This window comes from Lissotriton helveticus, chromosome 1_1 (genome assembly GCF_964261635.1).
Source record: "Lissotriton helveticus chromosome 1_1, aLisHel1.1, whole genome shotgun sequence".
NCBI lineage: Eukaryota > Metazoa > Chordata > Amphibia > Caudata > Salamandridae > Lissotriton > Lissotriton helveticus.
In genome coordinates this window covers 933621451-933648342 of record NC_136057.1, presented here as the reverse complement: position 1 = coordinate 933648342, position 26892 = coordinate 933621451, and the positions used below count along the sequence as shown (strand labels likewise).

The 26892-nt window shown below is 43.7% G+C and overlaps 1 protein-coding gene across 24 annotated transcripts in view; it reads left to right on the top strand.

Moving 5' to 3' along the window:
- The window catches only part of CELF2 (CUGBP Elav-like family member 2), a 1322506-nt gene extending 1295919 nt beyond the window's left edge, over positions 1-26587 (top strand). For 11 of the 24 annotated variants that reach the window (XM_078676806.1, XM_078676874.1, XM_078676952.1 and 8 more), the window contains 3 exons: positions 483-650; positions 24217-24388; positions 25723-25858. In XM_078676806.1, the coding sequence (XP_078532932.1) occupies positions 483-650; positions 24217-24344 (296 nt within the window). In that variant the 3' untranslated portion in view covers positions 24345-24388; positions 25723-25858. Of the gene's footprint in view, positions 1-482; positions 651-24216; positions 25065-25722 lie in introns of those variants that run through there. The other 13 variants (XM_078676820.1, XM_078676897.1, XM_078676933.1 and 10 more) reach the window with 3 other exon arrangements.
- Positions 26588-26892: the final 305 nt, after the last annotated feature.

Genomic DNA, 26892 nt, shown 5'->3' with positions numbered 1-26892 from the left:
TATAGGTGTAATTTGTTACCATCAACAATAAGTGTAGAAAAATCTATCTTCATTTGGTCTTCTAAAGAAACATACACCAATCCCTACTTTAAATCTCTGTAAAAAATCACATTGTTATATAAAAAAAAATCACCCCCACTTGATAACAGAGTAATTTTGTTTGTTGTGGTGCCTGGCAATTCCTGGTTTTGCACTTTTGTTGCACCAGAGAGGTAACTGGTGGCTTTGAGTGCTTCTTGTGATGGACATTTTCGCCCTGTTTACCTCCTCATTTACATATAGTCATTTTGTTTAAATTACGTCGTTGTCTCTGGTACTCAGTAGCATACACTTAAAAATAGAGATCGCCTTCATTTTGTTTGTCTATGTGAAGTTGATGAGTCATAACACTGTCTTAGAAAATGCCCTATGACGTCTATTGTGCTGTAAATGTATATGACGAGAATGTGTGGAAAAAAGAACTCTAACCATAGTGAATTCAGGCCTCTTCCTTCCTTTCTCTGCAGGTCCAGAGGGAGCAAACCTATTTATCTACCACCTGCCCCAGGAGTTTGGAGACCAGGACATCCTGCAAATGTTCATGCCTTTTGGGAACGTTATCTCAGCTAAAGTCTTCATCGACAAACAGACCAACCTGAGCAAATGCTTTGGTAAGTGAACACTTTTCATCTTTGGGAAACGAGACATGTTCTGGAAAGGAAATTAAAAGCATAGCCTGTGCTCTATAACAAAGAGCGGAGAAAGACAATAGATGCCTATTTGTGTTCTTTTTACATTTCTCCTTGCATAACTATACAAGACGTACAGACTGTTAGACACAAAGAGAAAATTGGAGACGGCTGACGATTAAATGTGGCAAGTAAATGGAGCTAATTGTCGCTTACGAGGGAAATGCCATTTACTGTACCATTACTCTGCCATATTACAAATCCATAATTACCCTCCATTGTGTCGGAAAACCTCTCCACGATTTAACCCAGCGCGGAGCTGTCTGTGCCTGGAATGCAATCGCATCGGTTAAATGAGCTAATCCGAGCCGCAGACTGGCTTCAAATCATGTTGGTTGCCAGCGGGGAGGATTGGCATTTTTAAGTGTTGGTCGCGAGCAGGCTTTTGTGAGTGCAGGGGGCAGTTTTTGGAGGTTGCTTGTTTCCTTTTTTAGCCGTGTTTGGAATACATGAACTTCAATGATTTGCTACCAATATGTGTCTCTGCTGCAGATATTGTGCAGCATATTTTGGGCTGTTTTTCACTCCAACATTATGATGAATTGTGATATATGGTTAATGGTTCTGCTATCACATCACTCCTTTACAAAGACTACTAGCAAAGTGTCTTTAACAAGCACTGGCAAAACCAGTAGGTCTGACAAAACCCACCAGCCTTTTTGGCTTTGTCAGTTCTTGTTTTGTTTTCCCGTGGTTTTTGCAAAAGTGTTTTGTTTGGGAAGCTAAGAGCCCCTCTTCTATCTAAAAACAAAAACGCAGGCTAAAAGCAAAAAAGTCAAAAATGGTTTAAAATTGCACATATTGCTAAAGTAGTCCCTGGCAGGGAACTAGTTTAGAGCTCCATCTGAAATAGCAGAATGCTGTCACTCACTCTGAAGTTAACCAATGGGTGAAGTAGGCTGACCCGTTGCCCAATGTTGTATTCTGTAGTGTGCAGAGGAACAGCCCAATGGATGAAAAGGGCTGGCAACTTGACATTTAAAATCATCAGAGCCACTGACCACCTAGCAATCAGAAAAAAAGATATAATTGGAGACCCATTCAGCACCTTTTTAACAGAGTTAATTAATATCTTCTGTTGGAATTCATGGTTACTTATTTGTTTTAGTTCAGGTGTTTTTTGTAGTATTGAGATTTTTTCTACAAGCCATTCTTGGCACATGGTTAAAGTTACTTTGTCAATATGGTTATGGGTATATTCTGTGTGACTGGGCTCTATTTCTTTTATCCGACATCCTTATATGACTCTTAGGTGTCAGCTCAGAGTCTGGAATAATGGAAGGTTAATTATTATGGTGGGTGATTATGGCTAATGTTTAAGAGTGAAGTATATAGAGTTGGGGTGGTGGATCCCATGTCTAGCTATTACCTTATGTTGCGTTTTCTAAGTGGGCACCACTGTGCACTTCCTATTGGATCTCTCCCGCTTTCACTGCATTTCTCTGAACCTAGTTCAATTTCTGTGACTGGGTGCTTGAATTCATCTCTGGAGTGGGTTGCAGTGGAACGCTGTATTAATCCTGGGGTGAGCAGTGTTATTAATCCTCGCATTCTAGCATCATTGGTTTCTTATTGCTGTTCTGCCCAAATTATCTCAAAGACTTTCCTAAACATTGAGCTTCCGTTTTCTGAAGGACAGATAACTAAATGCCTTAAACCTAGATGTTACATATGCGCACAACTTAAAGCATGACTTAGTCTCAATGGAAATCATACACCCAACTAATTATCTTCAGAAATTATGATTGGTTCATACATCAAGACTGATTAAAAGCAAAACATCTATGTAAAAAGTAATTTTACTACAATGTTGTCTGTATTGCTTCTGGTTATAACGTGTTAATCTTTTCAATGAACCAAGGAAATAATACTGCAGTGACCCTACACTCTTCACACATTCCCACACAATTCCCTTGCACATGTGAATCTTTGTGATCCACATGTCCAAGGCCACTGGAATTATGCGACAGAAGAGGGCCAAATTATGTGGCAGGGTTAACTTAATTATACAGCAAGAAAAGGCAAATTAATAGGCATAATGAACCATATTATGTGATAGTATTACTTCATTATTTTGTCATTCCTACACTTAACCCTGTCTGGACATAGTTTGTAACTTGATAGAACCAATTTAACACTCAAAATATAGCAATAAGCAAACAAAAGGTGACCAGTCAACCTTTGCAAAGGTCCTTCCACTGCACAGCAACAGGTGTTGCTGTGTTTTTATAACTTTTAAACCATTTCAGCTAAAAAACTATTTTTTTTGTTAAAATCTGAAAGTTATTTTGCAGATGATGGGTTATGTGGCAAATGTAATTCCATAGTTATGCAAAAAATGCAGCAGCTGCACAATATCATAATTCCAGTGGCCCTGCTATATATGCATAGGTACGTTCTGTGTTCATTCGTGGAACGAAGATCTATTTCTAAGAGCAAGAATAAACTGTAGAGGTGGCCAATATCATTGGAAAGGCTTACCCTGGAGTTCGCCAGATGTCATCTGAATGCACAATGAAAAGCATTAATACTTGAGTGAACGTATGTGAGGGGTGGGTGCGTTTTCAGTATAAATAGACTATATTTCTAGAAGTCATTGAGTACAAGATGCACAGAGCCTACAGTGAGTTTGGCATGTACTATATTGTGTGATGGGGAATTGGGAAGAGATGATCCAATAACAAATGACCCAACTAACTTTTCAAACACTTAGCAAACTTTATCTGTGTCCTGGAGGCTCGATATATTTCCAGAGTTACAAAGGAATGACATCCTACCAATGCCCATTACCATTGAGTTTAGTACAAATAACACCTAAAAATATTACCCCAAAACAACAGATTTACAAAGTGCAAGCAATATAGAAGACAGTTAATATGATTATGACTCTTTTAACTACTACAAGGTTCTTTATTTTATTGTCTCTCTTGCACCAGTGTTTCAAATTCCAAAAAATGTGTATTGCTAGTGTATGACGCTTCCTCTTGTGGGATCCTGAGCCATGCAAATGGTTGGATGAACAGTTCCACTCTTCCCAATCGAGTAGAGCAGGAAGCACATTGGAAGGACTGTCCTTCCCGTGGTCTTGTTGGTCAAAGACTTCCATGCGTATGGAGCCAAGAGACAGCTCAGGGAAAGGGCAGATAAAGGTGCTGCTCCCCCACCTCTTTCTAAAGGCAAGCTGTGAGAGTATTCTGGTCAATGGCAGTCCACAGGCTTAGAGATGGACTGTAACACAAGGGAGTTCTTCTGGAACTAGTATCAAGTATCTCACACTTCTGACACAGTAGAGCACACTCCCTTTCAGCCCATGTTTAACAAGACTGTTGAATAGCATCTAATTTCTGTGCATAATGAGAAGAATCAATGGTGAGCCTTCTCCGTGAGAGCACTTACAGAACATGCCTGCGAGAAAATGGTAAAACTTGTGTAATACAGGAAAATGAAAGCAGCATACTAACTTTACAAAACAGTACTGTCCATGAAGAATGTGATTCACCCGTTCCATCAGCGCCTGCATTGTACATTTAAAGGTTCAATTTTGTGACCGTCCTCGTGCCTGAAAGCCTTTAGTGCACCACACTCGTGCTCCTGCAGGCTCTTAACAGCGGTGCCGACTCCCTCTATTTTTATTTTATTTTCTCATGTAACAAATGTAAGAGGTGTCAATCTTAACTGTGGACAGCTAGGAGGAACATCGCAAAAGAAAAATAATAGACGGGCATTTTAGCAGAGGTTTTTATTGACGTAAATCAGACTTACACCTGGAAGCATTAGTGTAATGTATGCATTAAAGTGCAATCACTCTTATTGGTACAGACAGGCCAAGGAAACTTTACACATGTAGGACAACTAGACTTATGAGCCACCGCTTCTAGCTTTACTAAAAGACAAAATATTAACACGTCTACATTGGAAGCCCATTTGGTTCTCAGGCCCAGGCCAAATAACCCTCCTGTCCCTCCCATCTCTGATTGGATATGCCCGAGTCTGTCATGAATAGTAATAATGCACATTAAGAGTATGTAAATGTTAACTCACATTGGACAAACGGTGTGCTTATGCCGAAGTTTTTGATGAGTGGCCAAGGAAATACAAGTTATGCCACCAAATGCCAGGTTGTTACTTTTAGGACATACACAAGCGTTTAGAAATGCACTGATCTTATTCTCAGCACTTGTGGTACACCCAAATGGATTAGACATCCTGGAAAAGAAAATGTGGGAAAGGGCTCCAATTTGCTAGTTGTCACAGGGCAGGTGTCCGAAGATCTAATATGTAGGTTAAAAAATAATCTAAATGTGGGAAAAGTGCAATGAAAATAAAATAGATATTACATAATTTATCTAGCCCTGCATGTGCATTCGGCATGCATGGTATACATTACACACAGAGCAAAGTGTGCACAAGTGACTAATGTGTGCGAGTAGCATACACTTACATAGTCCATTACAGGCAGATGTATGCTGTAATGTTTGTGGGCAGCTCTGCAGAGACTATCACCTGTGCGTGCGAGCATAATTCACATATTGCATAGTTTACACTATAGGCGGGTGAGCCACAGTGGCAGCCGTCACAAACAAAGGGTGGTTCGCCAGGTGGTGGGAGCACAGGAGGGGGGAGTGCTGGGGGGAGGGGGGCTGTTAATAATAATAATAATAATAATAATAATGAAGAAAAAAAGTACCTTAAGCAGCGGCCGGTTCGTGCCTCCTGTGCTCTTCCTGCTCCCAGCAGACACTTGTCAGAGTTCCTATGCAATCCCCGCGCTGCTCTCATCTTAGGAGAGCAGTGCGCGGTTTGGCCTGAGCTAGCTGAAAAGACGCTGCATTCAGGCCAGAAAGTTTGTGCAGTTTCTCCAGCTCGGCTTTACAATATAGATGTGTGTTTGGCGGGCATGAGACAGCCGGCCAAACACACATGCACATTTAAAAGTGCACATAGCACTGCTCCTCCCCTCTCCCATACCCTGGCACCGCTGCGCCCTGCATTAGCTGACTCAGAGCCGGAAAATTAGGGGGAAAAAACGATTATCCAGTATTATGGGTGTCTTTCATAGATTCACACGCCTGAATCATTCCCCGTCGTCAGGATGGGAGTCTCCAGTTCATAAATATAGTAATGTCCTATAGACATATAGAGAATATTAGGCCTAAAGGCCTCACATTAGTAACATATCCATGTCCTTTTGTAAAAAGGACCAAACTCTAGAAAAGAGCCAATCAGCTGTCACCTCCCTCTAGAACCCTCCTGGCAGGAGCCTCAGTCCCTCAGATTTTCTACCGCACGTTGTGGTAAGGGAGTCTCCCCTGAGCTCTGCTCAGGTTTGTTTCTTCACAGCTTTTTCTTCAGTATTTTGGAATATTTTCCTGTTTTTCCTCAAGTGAAAGCTATACACTATGGCTGACACTCCAAAGAAGGGTGTCTTTAGAGCCTGTGGCTCTTGTGGTAAGAAAAGGCTGCACATGGATGACCAACATAAGGACTGCCTGTACTCCCAGATCATTCTGCTAAGGACTGCAAGGTTATGTCGAACCTTTTCAACTAAGACCCTCAAAGATCGAGAAGGACGCCTTCTAATCTGGCTCCAAAGGCTTAAACATAGAGATAACTTGGATTCCTCTGAGGAGAGTGAAGGTTCTTCAGTCTCCTAAAAATTATCTCTGAAAAGGCCAAGGGTAGCTTCCCCTAGCCCCTTGGACACTCCTCAAAAGAAGACATCAAAAAAGTCTTCAGAGGCTATTTCAAAAACAGCTTCTGAGAAAAAGATTCACACCTTCAAGAAGCCTGCACCGTCGACGACGACAATATCGTCGACGACATCTTCAGCGACGAAGAAAGCAGTGTCTCCTGCTTATGTGTCTACGTCGACGACAACAGTCTCGACGACGACGGCATTGTCATCATTATCATCATCGACGACGACGACCCCATCGTCGACAGCGGGTAAGGCTTTATCGTCTACAATAGTAATCAATAGATCAACGTCGACGCCTAAGATCCCGTCGAAGATAGCCTCGCTGACGACAGCGTCTACGACGAGATCATCACCGTCGACATCGACACCGTCCACCAAGGCCCCGTCGACGAAGGCACCGTCGACGGCAGGAACATCTATACCGTCGACGACAGCTTCACCGGCTATGGCAAATGTCGACACTACTCCGTCGACGGTGATTGATTCTGGCTTCCAAACAGCTTCTGTGCGTCTAAAGATCACGAGAAAGACGCTGACGCCGGAGTTAACTTCTCCTAGCCGTGTGCAACTATTGCCACCCGCATGTCTCCTTCAAGATGAGGATTCTGATGACGGGGATATGTTCCAATTGGCAACTAGCCCCTCAGAACTGCATGTCAAATGCCAGAGCACCACCTACAACTATGGTCTGTCTTCCAGCATCCCTAGTTACAGATCTGCGATACCTCATCCAAGATTACAAGCAGAGGTTCCCAGAATCTCCGGCTCCTCCAACTTCCACGGCAGCTCCATCACCAAGACCGTGGCCCCCGCCCTTAACCATTCAAAAAGAAGGGGTGGATTTGCCAGGTCCTCAATCTTCTGATGAAGAAGAAGAGGAGGAACAGCAAGAAGAAGGTGAATTGCAGGACGATCAATCTGTCCATGAGGATTGGGAGGACTACGTCATACCTTCGCCAGCATCTCCAGTGCCCGCAACCTCAGATTCTCCACCGGTTGACATTGGCGGTTTCCATAATGTGGTGGAAAGGGCCGCTAAGCGCTTCCAAATTACTATGGATTCCCAGGAACAGGACTGTTTCCTGTACGATTTCAAGGAACCTCTCAAAAAATCAACGAGGTCAATTCCTATTATTGAATATCTTTGGACACAGGGGGTTCAGGTTATGCAGAATCCCGCCTCTGTTTCGCCAGTGATCCCTCGATTGGACAAAAAGTACAAGCTCCAAATACGGCACCGGCCTGTCTGACAGGTCATCCTAAACCGGATTCAGTGGTGACGCAGGCGGCCCAAAAGAGCTCCAGAAATCCTTCATCTCCTTTATCGGCTCGGCCTGATAAAGACGAAAGAAAGTTGGACAAATTGGGAAACGGTTTTCCTCAATGTCGGCAATGACCGTCAAGGCAGCAAATGCCCTAGCGCTTCTTGGGCGTTATAATAGGCAGTTGTGGGCAGAGATAGCCCCATCGCTGTCCGAATTACCTGACGCGTCCAAAGAGGATGTAAAGAAAATACTACTGGAGGGTGAAACATCAGCATCGGAGATTATAGACTGTGCAATGGACGTCGCTATGACAGGATTCCTGCAACTGGCTAGAGCAGCGGCTTTGAGGCGCTAAGGATGGCTAAAAGCAACCTCATTCCGTCCTGAGGTGCAGACAAAGATTTTGGATATGCCATATGACGGCCAACTATTATTTGGCCCCAAAATTGACGAGGCTCTACAAAATATAAAAAAGGACACAGACACGGCAAGAGCCTTGGGCACACTCCAATATAAAAATCAGTCCTTTCGGGGAAACAGAGGAAGAGGTCAATCTTCCTACAAAGGAGGTTTTCAATACAGGGCCTCTTACTCTTCCAACCAGAGTATGCCACAGTACCAGCAACGCCAGCAGCAACAAGGCCAACAATCCTCGTATGGAAAGTCGTCCTTTCGGGGTAGAGGACAAAGGAGAAACAACGGACGCAGACAATGACTTGTTTATTCAGCCAGTCCAGACCTCATCTCACTTATTAAAAATTGGAGGAAAAATTACCCATTTTCTGCAAAATTGGAAGATAATTACTACGGACCGTTGGGTCCTTCAATTAATACAATTCAGCCATTCTATGGAATTCATACACAACCCTCCACAAACTCCGCCTCGCCCAATGCATCACAAAAACCTACAACTGTTTCTACGAGAAATCTGTTATGCTGCAGAAAGGAGCAATAGAGAAGGTACCACCATCCCAAAGGGGAAAAGGATTTTATTCCCGTTTCTTTTTGATCCAGAAAAAAGAAAGAAAATGGAGGCCAATCCTAGACCTCAGGGCCCTCAACAAATTCCTGAAGAAGCAGTCGTTTCGCATTGTAACGATCCAGAAGGTCTTACATCTTCTGAAAGAGGGAGATTTCATGGCGTCACTAGACTTACAGGACGCTTATTCCCATATACCAATTCACAAGAATCACAAAAAGTACTTGAGATTTGCAGTAGCGGGCAGGCATTTCCGGTTCTGCGTCCTGCCCTTTGGACTCAAGTCGGTGCCACGCATCTTCACGAAATGTCTTTCCCCAGTGGCGGCATATCTCAGACAGCGCCCTCATCAAGTCTTTCCATATCTGGACGACTGGCTGATCAAGGCACCATCCTTCGAAGACGCGTCCAGGTCTTCCAACGCCTGTCTAAGTCTCTTCAATTGCCTGGGTCTCACGCTCAACCAGGAGAAATCAACCCTACGACCTTCTCAAACCATCAACTTCCTGGGTGCAACCTTTGACACACGTTCTGCAAAAGCGTTCCCATCTCAGGAGAGGAAAAACAAACTCCTAGCACTAGCGTCTGGAGTAGCCTCGAAAAGAGTGTTGACGGTCCGCCTCTTCAAATCCCTTTTGGGGATGATGTCATCATGCATCCTTTTGATCCCTCACTGCCGTCTACGGATGCGTCCTCTGCAGGAGGCACTCTCGGGGCAATGGGTCCAATGCACAGGGTCATTCGACGACCGCATAAAGGTGACTTCTCAGATGGTCAAAGCTTTGCGATGGTGGATGTCATCACGAAACCTGTCTCAAGGATTGACATTCCTGCTTCCAACGGCTCCTCATGTCATCACAACAGACGCCTCCTTAGAAGGTTGGAGAGCCTTCCTACAGGAGCTGCAGATAAGCGGAAAATGGTCAGCTGCATGAGAAAAAACTCAATATCAATCTGCTCGAGCTGAGAGCGGTCTTCCTGGCCCTGCAGTCTTTCCTACCAAGGATCAAAAACTCCCTGGTGCTAGTCAGGACAGACAACACTACGACGATGCACTACCTCAACAAGCAGGGAGGGACGCGCTCGCTGACATTCTCTCACGAGTTGCAGAAAATCTGGAACTGGCTAATAACGAACAATGTAGCCCTACGGGCGGAATATGTACCAGGCATGGACAATGTACTCGCCGACTCGTTGAGCAGGCAGAAAACATCATCTCACGAGTGGGAGCTAGATCAGAGGATCCTCAACCAAATCTTCTCCAGATGGGGCACGCCACAGATCGATCTCTTCGCTACAAGGATCAACGCCAAATGCCCACACTTCGCAAGTTGGCATCCCCAGTCATGGTCTCTAGGGAATGCATTTTCCATTGCATGGCGCAACGTCTTGGCATACGCCTTTCCGCCATTCCCGATGCTTCTCAGAGTCCTCAGAAAGATGAAAGTGGAGCCTTGTACTCTCATTCTAATAGCCCCAACTTGGCCAAGACAACATTGGTTCACAGAACTCCACCGTCTATCCCTGAAACCGCCGATCCGTCTGAAGCAGTGTCCGTCTCTGCTCACAATGAACAACCGGCAAGTTCAACATCCGGATCTGAAATCTCTCAAGTTAGCCGCCTGGCTCCTGAGTTCCAAGAGTTTCGAAATTTGAATATTCCGCAGGACTGTAGAGACATACTTGCCAGAGCACGAGTGGATAGCACCACCAAAACGTATTCCCTGAAATGGAAGAGGTTTTGTGTTTGGTGTACAGATCAAGGGATACACCCTTTCTCTTCCTCACCGGAACAAGTTTTACCTTACCTGTTACATCTGGCAAAGTCGGGCCTAGCCCACTCTTCCATTAAAGTCCACTTGGCTGCAATATCACGTTATAAGAGAACTCCAGCGGGTCCATCCCTCTGGTCAAACAGGTTGATCAAACAATTTTTGAAGGGATTATACAGGTCTTTCCCTCCAGTAAGGATGTTGCCACCTACCTGGCATCTGAATGTAGTTCTTAATCAGCTCATGAAGCATCCATTCGAGCAAGTGCACAGAGCTGACCTGAAATACATCTCTTGGAAGACAGCGCTCCTTTTTGCGCTCACCTCTGCAAGGAGGGTGAGTGAGCTGCAGGCATTTTCAATTCAGGATCCTTTTCTGCTATTTAAAAATGAGAGGGTGATCCTGAGGACCAATCCGAAGTTTATCCCAAAAGTTCCGACGGATTTCCACCTTAATGAGCCTGTGGGTTTGCGTTCCTTCTTCCCAAATCCCAGAACAGCAGCAGAGAGATCATTACATTCCTTGGATCTCAAGCGATGCTTAAAATTTTACTTCGACAAAACAAAAGCGTTCAGGAAGTCAAATCAGCTATTTGTAGCTTACAGCGGACCTAGGAAGGGTCTCCCACTTACTAAACAGAGCATCTCACGCTGGATTTCTGGAGCCATCTCTTTCTGTCATGAACAAGCAGGACAGCCACCACGCTCTAAGGTGCAAGCCCACTCCACGAGAGCTATGTCCACTTCTATGGCACTCTTTGCAGGGGTGCCGGTCATTGACATTTGCAGAGCGGCAACATGGAAGTCGCCACATACCTTCACTAGGCATTACTGCCTGGACACAGAGCTTATGAAAGTGCAGCGGTGGGACAAGCAGTACTACGCCATCTATTTCACTGAGGTGAGCCTTCTTTCATCCCTCCATCTTTCTCTTGTATGCACATTTCTTTACTGATACTTGTTGTTGGCGTCTATTGGCTGTTACTAGTCGCTTGATATGTTATTATCTAATGACTTGTATATGCTGTACCATCCGAAATGTGCTCTCTGCATTGCATGCTACTCTGATTCAGGCATGTTAATCTATGAAAGACACCCATAATACTGGATAAGAAATGTGTTACTTACCTGTAACTGCAGTTATCCAGTATTGGTGTCTTTCATAGATTCACATGCAACCCTCCCGCCTCCCCTGGAAGGACTCGCCTAATTCTCTCAGTAACACGCCTACTTAGCTTAGTGCGTACGAAAATCTGAGGGACTGAGGCTCCTGCCAGGAGGGTTCTAGAGGGAGGTGACAGCTGATTGGCTCTTTTCTAGAGTTTAGTCCTTTTTACAAAAGGACATGGATATGTTACTAATGTGAGGCCTTTAGGCCTACTATTCTCTATATGTCTATAGGACATTACTATATTTATGTACCGGGGACGCCCATCCCGACGACGGGGAATGATTCAGGAATGTGAATCTATGAAAGACACCAATACTGGATAACTGCAGTTACATGTAAGTAACGCATTTCTTATAGAACATAGTTTTATTTTTCACCTACCGGCTCTGAGCCAGTGGGGCGATGCTCCTCCACCATTGCGGAGGAGCCACCCCTGATAAGCCAACAAATTAACAGGCAGGGTAGAGGCGAGCCTGTGTACGAGCCGAACCATGAGACTATTCGGAATGGTAATTCTGCAACAAATGTTATGTAAAAATACCATAAAATCTTTTCACAATTCCAAAAAACGATATTTCTTTAATGTACTGAATACTTCACCTTAGTACAGCAAATTGTATCATTCCACTGAGAGATATTTATTAAAAGGGATAGCTCTTAAACTTAAAAACATTCCTGCCCTCCGGCCTTACCATGCTGTTAGTGAACCAATAGAAAAGACATTAATCATGTGTACCCTACATGTGTCAAAAGAAACAAGGGGGGGGGAAGAGTAGAGGTGTGTCAGATAGAATCTACCTCCTGTACAAGTATTTATAATCAATGAGATTCTATAAATTTTTATATTTTTTAGTTTTATGCAAATAAATGGTGAAATACGGTTGTGGTGAGTGTTGCTGATCCTTGTATTGACAAGGAGAAGCACTATGTGTTTGTAAAACACCCCTCACACACTATGAATCCCATAGTGTCATGCTTCATCATGGGGCTCTTCCCGTCCCTCTACGGGGCGGGGCATGCTTCTACCTACGAAATACGCGGGAGCACTTGTTGTTGTGTAGTCAGGCTATGTTTATTGTGAAAAATGTGAGTGGTAGGGGGTGAAGATATGTGAAAGTTTAAGATGTTAAGAATTCCCTGGCTAGTAGAAAAAACAATTTATTCACTTCTCCAGCTGAGAATGTTAAAATGGGGTGTGGTAGGGGTATCTACTATGCCCTACTTGGTCAACATGCCACAACCACATTTTAACATTCTCAGCTAGAGAAGTGAATAAATAGTTTTTTCTACTAGCCAGGGAATTTTTAACATCTTAAACTTTCACATATCTTCACCCCCTACCACTCACATTTTTCACAATAAACATAGCCTGACTACACAACAACAAGTGCTCCCACATATTTTGTAGGTAGAAGCACGCCCCGCCCCATAGAGGGACGGGAAGAGCTCCATGATGAAGCATGACACTATGGGTTTCATAGTGTGTGAGGGGTATTTTACAAACACATAGTGCTTCTCCTTGTCAATACAAGGATCAGCAACACTCACCACAACCGTATTTCACCATTTATTTGCATTAAACTAAAAAATATAAAAATGAATAGAATCTCATTGATTATAAATACCCTACATTGTGGCCTAGATTTTTATTATACCAAAAATAAGGAATGCGGGAGAAGAGTTAAAAGGGTATGAACCTCGAGTTCTCCTGATAATCAAAAATCAAATGTTTATTCAATAGTGTGTACCTACTTCCCAATATAAAGATCCAATCAGGACAACCAATTTTATTTTTAGGAGCCGTCACCCACACACTATTTGTGTGGCATGCTGCATCACTGGGCTGCACCCAATGCTATTTTTTTAAAAACTTTATTTACCAGTTTCCATAATAAACACAATATGATTACCAGCTCGAAATACAATGAAATAAAGAAGCATCATTACACAGACTTTGGTAGGTGTTTCCGTCACACATGAGACATAGCTTCAAATAACTTATTTTATCGCTGCCCAACAACATATGTGCTACACAGTAAATCCCTCTTAGTTAAAAATAATCATGTTATCACATACTGGAATTGCAGTTGAATCGCATTCAAAGAGTAGTATATCTGCTTAAACTGGCATATCACTGTCGTATAAGTGGTTAATTAATAAATCAATATTTAGCCAGTACCCTCCGATACTATGCCACTATTAGACCGCATATTAGACTGTGATGGTGTCGTGTTTGTGTACTGCTTGAAAGGGCCCCAAATATCCCGAGGACAGGAATTACTGGGCAACATGGATGCATGGAGATCATAATTGTATTGGCAATATGCAAGACTGCGCCGCCAGTCCTTGCACTGCGGAACCGCCCTACGCCCCCATTTGAGTGCAATCTCCCTTTTTGCCAATAGAAGCCCTAATGCTGTGAACTTTCGGACCGGTTTGGGGATATTAATAACATATCCCAATAAGGCTATAGCTGGTGTAGGGTATATGACAAAACCAATTATGTCCCCCAACGTGAGGAATATTTCAGTCCAGTATTTACTTATGTTAGGACAAGTCCATGTAGATGCGCAAAGTCTGCGTGTGGAGCTCTACATTTAAGGCAGCAGTGGCGTCTGTCCGGATATATTTTGTGTGATAGCTCGGCATTATGTAATTTCTCCGTAGAAATTTAAAATGGAGAAGCTTATGTCTGTTATTCATGGGCACCTCCTTGGTTTGTGCACAGCATGCGGCCCATTGGTCATCAGTTATTGGGTGACCCAAGTCTACTTCCCAAGCAGCCCGTATCTTGTTGTCGTGGACTGGAACCATCTCTATGCATGCCCTGTACAATTTAGAAACCAAACGATCCCCGTACTACTGTCTATGATTATGGACAGGGGAGTTAGAAAATCAGGTTCTATTGGAAAGCCGGGGATCTTGACTTTTAAAGCTGCCCGCATGCAAGTAAGAATAAACCCTTTCCATAAAAGAGGCCTTTGGAAATTTGTCCCTGTCAGAGATCAAGAATATTTGGCTGTCTATATAGAGATCGCCTATTGTCTTTACGTCAAACCTATCGAGTGCACTCTCTTTTCCCCCGTAATTGTAATCCATCACTGATTAGGTAGCGGCAGGCGTGGGGAGTACATAGCGGGAGACGCCAGCACTCTGAGCAGTTTGTTCCAGGCCCAGCTGGTAGTGGATACCGTTTGGATGTTCAGGGGATACCGCGGGAACCCTTGTGGTAGTATTGTGCTCAAGGAATCAGGGAGAAAGAGATCTGCTTCAGGCCGCAGGTAGGGGATTCTAGCATCCGGATGGAACCAGGAACATGTATAGCCACACTGTGCAATCAAATAATATAACTAAGTTAAAGACACCCAGTCCTCCCCTGTGATATGGGAGAGTCATTATTTTCCATCTGACCCTGGGGCATTTACTCCCCCAAGTCAGCCGAATAAGGTGGCTGTTGATGGTCTGAAAAAATCGGTTCATGAAAGGAATGGGTATGTTATTAAATAAATACAGGCACTTCAGCAAGACAAGCATTTTAATTAGAGCTACTCGCCCAGCTAGTGACAGTGGGTACCTGCTCCACCTCTCCGCCTGTTGTTTCAAAGCATGAAGTGCCGTGCCATAGTTCAATAATATTATCTTTTTGTGTTTAGATGTATGTTTATCCCTAAATATTTAACAGAATCAGAGCACCAAGTAATAGGATACTCACCCTCCCATTGGATGGTAGCTACGTTAAGGGGGAATATCACAGACTTGTGCCAATTTATACCGAGACCCGAGAACTTGCCAAACCGGAGGATTTCCCCAACTAATGGGGCCAGATTAAGTTGGGGGTTCCTAACATATACAATTAGATCATCTGCGTATAGGGACACCAATAGAGGACCCGTGAAGAACTCGGGCCCTCTTTCTAGATGGCGTTCCTGGAAATGTCTACTGAGCGGGTCCATTGCCAATATGAAAAGTAGTGGTGACAGAGGACAGCACTGTTGGGTGCCTCGAGATAATGTAAGAGAGAGCATTCCATTCAGACACAGTCTAGCCGAGGGTGCCGAGAATAGCAACATAGTTAAGTTGATGAAACCGAAGGGCATGCCCAGTCGGCGCATAACAGTCCAAATGAAGGGCCATTCTAGAGAATCAAAAGCTTTCTCCGCATCCAATAGCACAGCCTCTGCCGAAACCGCTGAGTCGATGCGGTGAAGGACTGCGAAGAGAGTGCGAAGATTCAGGGAGGTAGATATGTGGGGGACAAATCCAGACTGGACAGGGGATATTATTTTTCTAACAGAATAGACGCATTGAAATTGTTTTTTCCAAAATTTTATGATCAAAGTTTAACAGTGCTAGCGGTTGATATGATCCGCATTGTAAGGGGTCTTTGCCGGTCTTAGGCAACAGTACAATGACCGCTTTACGTAGAGTCGGCGGAAGCATATTACGTTCCAGTGATTCATGATAGACCTCCAAAAGTTTAGGAGCCAGTATATCTTTGTAACATTTGTAAAAATCACCTGTGAAGCCATCTAGGCCCGGCACAGAGGCGCCATTTAAAGCGTCTATTGCGTCTGATATCTCGACCTGTGAGAGAGGTTTAGCAAGGAAATCTTGCATGTACTTGTCCATGTATACAAGAGCGATCTCATTAAAATAGTCTTCACGCTTTTCAGGGTGATGCGCTATTTTAGATTTGTAGAGGTCTACATAGTACGTAAGGAGTGCGTCACGAATATCAACCCTATCCTGTATCCTGTAACACCAGTCCGGTATGTGAGTTAAGCCCCTTGATATAGCATATGATGGTCTCAAAAGCTGTGTCAGCATGTGCCCCGGCCTGCCTCCCTCGCCATACTTTCATGCAACCACATATTTACTAAGGAAGTGGGATTCCCTTTCCACTGCATCGTGAAATTCCAGTAGCGGCGCCGCTCGCCGTCGGTGGCTTCTGGGGAGTTTAGCATGGAGGCCTCAATGGAGTCTTCCTCAAGTCTCTCAAAATACCTGCATGTTTAGAAACAATTACACGTCTTATATATGCGTTGAAAGCGTCCCAGAGTGTCGACCACGTGTCCCCAGACCCAGTGTCAGTTCAAAATAGTCTTCAATTGCTTCCCGAAGCTCATTGTCAAATAAATCATCGTTCAATGCCCTGTATGGAAAGCGCCACTGGTCGTCATGTCCCTCTGGTCTGGGAATGCGAAGTGTGAGCAGCACGGGAGAGTGGTCAGAATATGTACGAGGAAGGATGTTCAATTTGTTGTGCCATGTGTGGGCGGATTGGGGCAAGCAACCAGAAGTCCAGTCTGGTCCAGGTATCTTGTTGGGATTAGTAGTAGGTTGCTGGATTGTGGACTCTCCAAGTATCGGCAAGTTGGAATGTCTCATATATATCCATCAGCGCCCTGTGGGCCCGGGGTTTAGTATCTGCTGTCCTGGAGGAACAATCGTTGGTCCTATCTAAAAGCAAGTTGAAATACCCCCTCCCCCCCCTATTATCACATTGCCAGTATTCATTTGTAAAGTGTGAGAGTCTAGTTCCTGGAGGAATTCTGGACTGTCGACATTTGGGGCATATACACATACGAGAGTTACCATGTATCCCATCAGTTTCCCTGAAACTATTATATAACACCCCTCATGATCTGTATGACAGCAAGTCAGTGATAAAGGAAGACTCTTGTGAATAAGTATAGCTGTTCCTCGCGCATATGTGCTGTAATTTGAGAAATAACGGTGTGCCCGTCAGCCAGCCACAAAACGTGTATTATCAGTCCTCAGTAAGTGTGTCTCTTGTATGAAAGCGATGCCGACTTTGTGCCTTTGCAAATAATGGACATCAGCTCTGCATTTTTTGGGATTATTGAGTCTCCTGACATTCCAGGTAACGAAGGACAGATAAGAGTGGGTCGCTAAATCAGGGGCCGTCGTCATATGTGACCTGCAGCAAAAAACATGAACGTGATCTGTGTGATGCAAGCAGTTACGCCACTGTGGCTGGAGCTGGTAAAGAAATGAAATCTGGCAAATCGGAAATTCCCCCCACCAGCCTCACATCCCAGCACGTAAGGCAATACCCCAATAAACAATAACCTAATGCATCCTGGGTAGTCCCTATTCCAAAACAACCGGGTCAGCAATCAATGAATTTAAATTTGAGAATATAACATAGTGCTACGCACCTAGGGAGGAAGCAAAGCTCCGAGTGGGCCCAGCAGTACATAAACAGTCATATCAAAATGCCATCATGCTGTCAAATTCTGCTATTTACATAACTATATGGCATGTATTCAGATTATAGCAATACTATAGCATGCTTCATTCACGGGGAAAGAGTTCTACTCTGGCCACCGAGCCTTTGTGAGGAGGGGATGAATCTGGACCGCCATCTCTCCGTTGGTTATCAGTTCCCTTATACAATTTACAGAAGGCCTGAACATACGCAGGGTTGTCGAAAATTCGGGATCGTCCATTCACGTCAACTCGTAACCTTACCGGATACAGCATACCATACCTAAGACCCAAATTACGCAGTGTGGCCTTAACTCCAGTAAATTTGTGGCGTGCGTCTTGAACCATGACAGTAAAGTCCGGGAAGAAGGACACAGCGGAGCCCTGCCAGCTAACTGCTCCCCGCTCCCGAGCCAGTCTCAAAGCAGTGTCCCTGTCGCGGACATTCATTATACTGGCAATGATGGAGCGAGGCATGCATTCCGGGATTGGGACGAGGGACCAGTGTTCAGTGCACCCGTTCAACCACAAATCCAGGTGTGAAGGCATCCTTGCCAAAGATATCGACTAGTAGCACTTCAACAAAAGTGTCCATTCTGCCTGTGTTAGTCGATTCCGGAATCCCAGTAATACGGAGGTTGTTGCGACGACTACAAGCTTCCAAATCGTCGGTTTTTTTAACAACTATTTTTATTTCGTCAATAGTCACATACAATGCAGAGCTCTGTAACCCAGGGACATCCTGCCACTTAATACTCAAAGCATAGGGTGTTGACATTTTACATAAACATTATACAAAAGAAAACTGAAATTATAAAAATATTATCCCCCTGCACTGTTGTTTTACACCACCAATGTTTGTACACAATCGCCTGCACATAGAGAACACCATTCGCAGGACCCAACAAGCCCAGAACCACAACTCCTGTCCAGCTTATCACTCAAGTGCCACATTTGTCACAGCAGGGGGCTCCGGATCCAAGCCCCCATAAACCACCCACCTCTTCCAGATCTTATAATGTTTCATCGGGCACCCACGTGCCTGAAAGATGAGAACCTTCAGGCCCATATTAAAGCCCAACCCATTTTTCCACGCCGATAGCTGGGGTGGAGCCCCAGCCTTCCACCTACGTGCAATGTCCCGTTTAGCCAACGTAAAGCCCAGCATCATCAAATGACGTTTGTAGATATTCCCCCTACCCCCTCCATTACATGTAACAACACCAATTTTGGGGACAAAGGAAGCTCCCAACCCAGGACTTCTGCAAGGCAGGCCAAGCCTCTCCGCCAGAACCATTCTATTACAGTGCATTGCCAGATTGTGTGAAAGAGTTACCCTCCTCCGAGCCGCAGCGAAGGCACACCGGGGTCTCTATCTAGCCAGCCCTCCACAGCCGGACGCGAGTAATACAAACGGTGGAGATAGTTAAATTGAATCAGCCGGAGATGCATGGCTATTGCTGCTCCACGAGTGGACGCAAGCGCTTCCGTCCAGTCCTCCTCATCCATGGGACCCAGATCATCTTCCCATCTCCCCCTAAGTCTATCAAGCGTAGTTGGACTATTTGTCACCAGGGTTTGGTATATTTTAGAGATTTTATGGTTGTGCAGGTGCCCCATAAATACCTTGGCTTCAACAGGGCTAAATAGGGAAGAGACCCCAACTCCGCGATATTGGGGAGAATGTCATGTCTGAACTGCTGGTATTTGAAAAATTGTGTTTTTGGCATCTGATATTCCCGCTGAAGGTCCTGAAATGATTTAAGAACTGTACACTGCATAACATCTCCCAGGGTTAAGATCCCAATATTATCCCAGTCGCCGAAGCCCCCCAGACCAGCTAGCTGCGCAGTCTGCCGTTAGACCACAGGGGAGTCTCCCATGTCAGCTTGCCTCACCAACCCATCCCGTGCAGGGCCCGCCTCCACAGCTGGAAAACTACGCTTGTGGCGGATGGCAGAGTCCCACTGCATATGGCGGATCCGAACGGTCCCCATACCACCATTCATTCAATATCAGCAGTTGCGAGGCTACATAATAGAATTGAATGTTCGAGGTGGCCAGCCCGCCACAATACATGGCAAATCTTCCTTTTTGATGGCGATGTCCATTAGAATTTTCTCCATACGGTCCAACTGCTTCTTTGATTGAGCTGCGCCATCTTCGAGCTGCAATATACGACCTTCTGCCGTGTCAAGTCCCCGTTCATGAATGTCCAACTTGGCACCCAAAGTATCCAGCGCTTATCAAGGGTATCAAATCTGGTGTCGATTGACTCGAATCCTGCCCGGTGTTCAGCAAGCAAATCGGAGTGAGATGCAGTCGTGCCCTTAGCTGAGCTTTGTGCACTGTCTGCCATTGCAATGCTGGGTTCCTGCGGTTTGTCTACGCTGCTGTAGGATTTTTTGCCCATTCCTGTGAGCTCACAGCTAGTGAAATCGGCTATCGCCAGACGCAGCGCAAGAAGAGCATTGACCGGGTCCGTTTGTCTGTTGGCGAGGCAGGTGTGGCTAGTAGTTTACAAGCTCCAGCAACCAAGCAGAGGGTGTGTGTTCCAGAAAGTGGCAATACAAAGGGAGCGCCCCAAAGGATTCAGAGATATGTATTCGGCTGTATTGAAGCAGGGGGACCAGGAGCAGGATAAAGATGGTGTGCCTCCTGACAGGGAGACAAGCTGTGATCCAAGTGGAGAGGGCTGGGGAGAACGGCCGGCCAGTCTGCCTATGGTCCACCACACTGCGTTATCGTTTAGCCAAGACCATGCTCTGCGTTCTTCAGCGCGTGAGAGTCAGGGGCCTGAAGGCAGCTCAGTGATGTACACACAGCACTTCTCCTATTATCGGTGCCAAGGGATAGCGGCCACGTCCCGATTGTTCTGTCTCCGTTATTTATTTATTTGTGTGCCCCCATAAAATGTTCACCGGCCTCCTTACACAGTAGGGATCTGAGGCAGTAAGTGGCTTCTGCGATGTTCTCTCAGCCCCCAAGCGCAGCCGGGCGGCTGCCTCCCTGGCGCATTCAAGCCCCCTGACACCCCGGTGGTCTACAGGGGCATCAGCAGCAAATTTATTGGCTTCAAACACTGATGAAGGACAGGAGAGAAGTTGCGCTGCGATGGCCGTTGGTCGAGGGGGCTGTTGCAGGGAGGGGGATTGATCAGGCGATCCACTCACTGCATGTCACAGATGGCGGCCTGGTTGGCACAGCGGTAGCATCGGGAGCACACAGAGATCCGATCAGAGGCCTCAATAGTTTAGTGCGCAGGCCAGAGTAGGCCCCGCCTCCCGCAGCACCGGAGCAAATTTCTTCATCCCTCCGGTGATTTTCTGGGCTCTAAATGGCTCCGCCGCCTCTCCGATCAGTGGGGATGGTCAGTTTCACGTTCTCAAGTCTTACACAGTGCCATTATCGCTCGACAGCCGGATCGACACTGGGTAGCCGTTCAGAGCTTCACAGCCGCGCCGCCATCTTGGTCCGCGGCGTGGCTCCGCCCCCCCCCCCCCCAGCCCCACCCAATGCTATTGTTGATATTGGATGGGCTAAACCCCACTTTTGGAGGGAGCACATTGATATTATTCATGTTTTTTTGCTGGCTGGTGAGGGAATCTACAAATAAAAAAATAAAATTGCATATAGAAAAACACTTGTTGTTTTATTCTTAGGGATATATGGCAAATTGATAAAAAACAAATTAAATGCTATGCAGTATTTACTGTATCCCAGCATCTACATTGTCAACATGTTTCCTTTGGTTATTCAATTGTCTGAATTCGATCCCTCAACTAATCCCCAAATTGTAGGGTTAGGACTCTATTCTGGATGGCGGACACCATTCATGCCATGCTCGTGCGCGCGCACACACACACAATCTTTACCACAACCATACTACATGAGTTACTTTCATCTTTCCTTAAAATCTCTCATATTCATAGTCGATCGATGAATATAGAGACACATTATCAACCACAGGATAACACAAATATGTGATCATTGTGGATCATTGCACACACTACATTCTTGTGCCTAAGAGTGCTCCATTGGTGAACTGTTCACAGCCTAGCACTAGTAGAGATGAGTGGATCCTTATACATTAACACACTTAAAGCTTTCTGATGTTTTCACCCAATCATACACGTTACATACATTTTCACCAGTGCTTTATTGCCCCCTAGGCTCTCACAGGTCACTCATACTCTGTAAAATATAAACACGACCCAAGGTAATCATCAGTACTTTGTCTCCATGCTCACCGTTACAGTTTGGTCAAGTGTCTGGCAAATCAGCTTAAGAGCCAAAGCACCGTATACTTACTACCATGAGATCCAAGAAGGCGGATTCATGTTGTAGTGGTTCCTGCCTACGTGTGCCATCCCGTTACACATGGTTATGTTGCGCAGTGCATGACGTAACATTATCCATATGCGTCACTTCACTCTGCCGCCATATGAAAGTGGTCAGGCAGGCACTCTCATCGCATATGGGGCTTATCGGAACAAATCTATCCATGTCATTGTCCTGTCTCTTTTTGCCAATTAATATATTACAAATATTTTATTTTAATAAAAAATATTTTATCTGGCTGGTTGCTTCCCATTCTCATAAAACTGGGGTCATAACCCATATTCCATCATTCTAGTCATCGCTTTGGAAATATTCCTATCTTTTAGCTCCATGTGACCATGTCTGCTGTGCAGGAAGGCCCTCCCTCCTCCTGGGTAATCTTAACTTGTATTCTGGAGGACCTCTAATTACATTGGGAGCGGGAGGAAACAATGCCTTCTCAGCAGAGCACATCATCTCCCTGTCCAAGCACCAGGGTCAAATTCACTGCTCCCTATATGCATCAGGGAAGACAGACTTCTTTGAATATTGACTTGAAATGTTACCTTCTAGGAGGTGGTTAGATTATCCATAGAAGTCTCATGGATCCCCAACAAAGAGCCCTTTTAAAAATTGCACGTTGTAGATCATCGGTGAAGTGAAAAATGTTTCCTCAGTTGCAGAAGAATACTAAACAGAACATAGAGAGAAACTGCAAGAGGTATGATTGGGTTTTTATTTTTTTTGCATAATCTTATGTTTCCCAATGAAATATTGAAACTGAATGGAAAGAATGGGAGGCAACCTCCTATCTGGGGACTTTTCTTGATATGGACAACTGAATTTCAGACGTGTAATGGTGACATTCTGTCATGAGCTTCATTATGAAATGGCAATTCCAGCATCAGTCTTTGAGGCAAGAAATGACAGTTCCAAGCAGGACCTTGCTTCAGTAATTTAAGAAAGAGTTTGCTCTTACCAGCAGAGCCTAGTCAGAAGCTTAACGAGATGTGCATCTGTCTGTATATGTGTGGGTTAGGTATTATTAGTGCCAAAGTCAAGCAGGTTTTGGAAATCAGTGACTTTATTTAGAGTCAAATGAGATGACCTATTGTTGACAACAACTCTATGAACTAAAAAAAGTATTTTCATGGATGGCCATGTGGTTCCTGAACGTACAACATATTTAGACATGCAGGAGAAAGAAGAGATGCATTATGCCTTGACAGTCTAGAAATACTCTGCACCTCTCACTCATTCTATCTCACTGTCTTCCACTCCTTCTTTAAATGCAAGAAAAAATAACATTAATGACTCTCTTCTAGAGACTGTGTGGTATATTTACTAGGAAATGGCGCAGCGCTGCGAGTAATTTAGCAGCACCACGATGCGTCATTTAAAAAATGCAAGGATGCACGTATTTTCAAGAATACCCTTGCACTAGCACACAAAAAAAGCAGTCTTGCACCATAATGCACGGGCGCCTACTTTGCAGAGAGGATTCCCTGCAACATAGGCACCGTTGCACCGTGGTCTGTGTTGCAGGGATGATAGTTCATATGCAGGAAGGGAGACCTTCTTGCACATAAACTATCTTTAAAGGCGATACGCTCTTTCTATGCAGCATACATAGAAAGAGCAAAAATGAAGAGAAATACCAGTATTTCTCCTCATTGCGCCAATCTAATGCCTGCTATTCAGTGGCTTTAGTTTTTTGCGCTGCCTCAGATTTACAGATCCTTGTAAATCTGAGGCAGCGTCAAAAAGCAATGGGTGTTGCGGTGGAACACCCGTTGCACGCCCCGTTAATGTAGCTACCTGCATGAAAGGGGACGATATTTACAAAGTGTTGCCCCCCCTTTTGAGGTACAGTTACATGGGGTAGAGTGGAAAGTATTGAAAAAGGCACACGAAGAACAATAAACAAAAACAATTTGATGAAAGTGATAGAAATGTTTATGCTTAAGCAACAACTAATTGTGTGCCTGGAAATGTGTCTGCACATACAATGTTCTAACTATGTCTTCCCTATTGACCCTCTGTGTGTTTTTAGGTTTTGTTAGTTACGACAATCCTGTCTCTGCACAAGCTGCTATCCAGGCCATGAACGGGTTTCAGATCGGCATGAAACGCTTGAAGGTTCAGCTGAAACGCTCCAAAAATGACAGCAAACCTTATTGAGCCTAGCCCCTGATGCTCACTGCTCTTATTTTAGCTTTCTTAGGGTAAGTCCCATGAGCCAGCCTGTCTGCCACGGGGGGGCTGAGGAGGAGCACATCGACAACGTTCACCAAAAGAGACAGTTATTTTTACATTAACGCTTCCATTTTCCCCTCTCTGCCTCCCCTTCTTTGCTATTATTGCACTGGCTACCTATTCTTACCCAGTACTCAAAGAAATGTGCTGCAATTCTCTGTTTTGCTGTTAATTTATCTTTATTCTTTATATTTTTTTAATTTTACATTTTAAGGATGGCATCAACGATTTGTACAATTAAACTCTGTAACCACTTGTGCCATGGGGGCACTCCATCGGATTAAAATTGGTTTGGGGCCCAATCGAATAAGTTGGGGCTAGAAATTTAGATATTTATTTGGTAGCCTAGTTTGACACACATGCCAATCTCAGCACTCATTTCTGAAATGCACATGCGCACACATTCGCACACAATTCTTCCACCATGTTGGCATATTTATAGAATAATAATATAGTTTGCATTCTTACGAGAGACATTACATGACTGGTCTACTTACACAAATCTACCTTTATTTATTACAATTAGTATTATTATTATTATTATTCTTTTTGGAAATGATTCATGTAAAGAACAAATAAAAGACATAGAGATCTGTTTCTAAAGCTACAGGGTTTTAAAAAATAAAACACAATGAGTGAAAATACTTGATGTTTCTTGAAAGATAAATTTAATAATAATAAAAAGAAAGCCACAGGCCTGTAAATTTTATTTGTAAAAAAGCATTTCTATTTTTATACAAAAATTTTTACTGCCTCAGAAATAATGGAAGTTATTTATTGCCTATTGTTAACTTATTGGATACCTAAAGAACAGTTCCTAATGCTAGCTAGGTCATTTTGAAGTAGTCTCTAGAGTATCTTGTTGTGCCAAGAATTATCTTTTTTTTCACTGTTGATCCCTAGACTTACTGCAGTCTATACATTGTTCGTACACTCATTTGTTTTGTTGTGTGTGCGTATGTGTGCAATTTTTTGTTTTTGTTCGTCTGTTATCTGTTTTAAAAAAAAGAGTGTGGCTTGATCCCCACTTGTGTTTTGTTGAAATTAGTTTCCTCCACAAACCTAAAACTAATTCATCCTTCCAACTGTTGCTTCACTCGATCACAGGATGAATTATTTTTGGGTATTCATTGTGATTTTTGTAAGTATCAATCATAAATGCAAATTATGAGACTGGCTTATGAACTATTAAAATAAAGGATTTGCATTGTGTTCTCCCTGGCACCCATAAATGTATTTTTTGTTTTGTTTCTGCTGCATATATTTCTGTGTAACTTTGTCCTCTTCCTTGTTTTTTCCCTAGACATCTTCATGCCTGTTAGTTCATCGTTTGCCTAGCATGTCCCTGTGGCGTCTCAAAAAAAAAAAAGTTTCATCGTCCAGTCATTGTTTCTCTGATGTCTTTCTTACCTCACATCATATTTGGTCTTTGTACTGACTGACCTTTGATCTTTTTAAAATTTGCATGTTATCTCATCTAGCTAAGAATCCTGGGAAGTCAATGTGAAAAAAAAGTATTGCTGCATTCACACAAGACTGAAATTTAAGAAAAAGTAATTATACAAAAAGAAAAAACCTGTGGCAAAATGTTTTTTCATTTCTTTTTGTTTTTCTTTATTTTTTGTTTTGGTTCATAAAGCAGACTTGAAAGTATTATACAGGGATTGGCTTTCTGCCTGGTCACTGTTACAATAGCAATATGTGTCCAGGGGCACAGAAACGTTGGATTCTACCTGAAGCAGACTACTTCCAAAACAGTTAGAGAGAAACTGTCTGATTTTACGTCTCTAGAGCTCTGTAATAGTTTTTACATTTTTCAGGCAGTGTAAAGTTTTTTGATAAGGCCATTTTAGGTGGCTCACTTTCTCATTAAAATATATATAGAGAACCACTTTTTGTAGATTAGTATAAGAATATATTTACCCTGTTTTGGGGCAAATACTACCTATTTCTGTCACCTTTTGCTGAACTGACTCACAGTTAGACAATCCATGGTTAAATGCACATGAAATTACCTATATTTTATACTGTTTAAATGTACAGGACAAAGGTAACTGTAAACTGTGTTACGTTGGTGCTTCTGTGAGTTGAGTTGTGGTTTCACCAAGTCTTACAGTCCTCAGTGTTTTTTGTGTGTAAGACAAGTTTTAAATAAAACAAAAGTCAAATTTGGTTTACTTGAACAACAAAAGAAAAAGGTTTTCAAAAAAAGTTGTTTGCTATAATTTCATGTAAAGACAAAAAATATTCCAGAATATGTTCTGTCTTGGCTTGTAAAGCATTGATGTCCTTTTTTATTGTGAGAAAAACTTAGTTGTGTTTGTGTTCAGCAAAATGTGATCTGTTTTTTTTCTTGCAAAGAAAAAAAATCAGTGAAAATATAGTGCCAAATTCCAAAGGTACGTCCTGCCTAAAGCTTCAATGTGTTTCATGTGAGAAGTTATTTGATAACATGGGTATTTTATTATGTGTT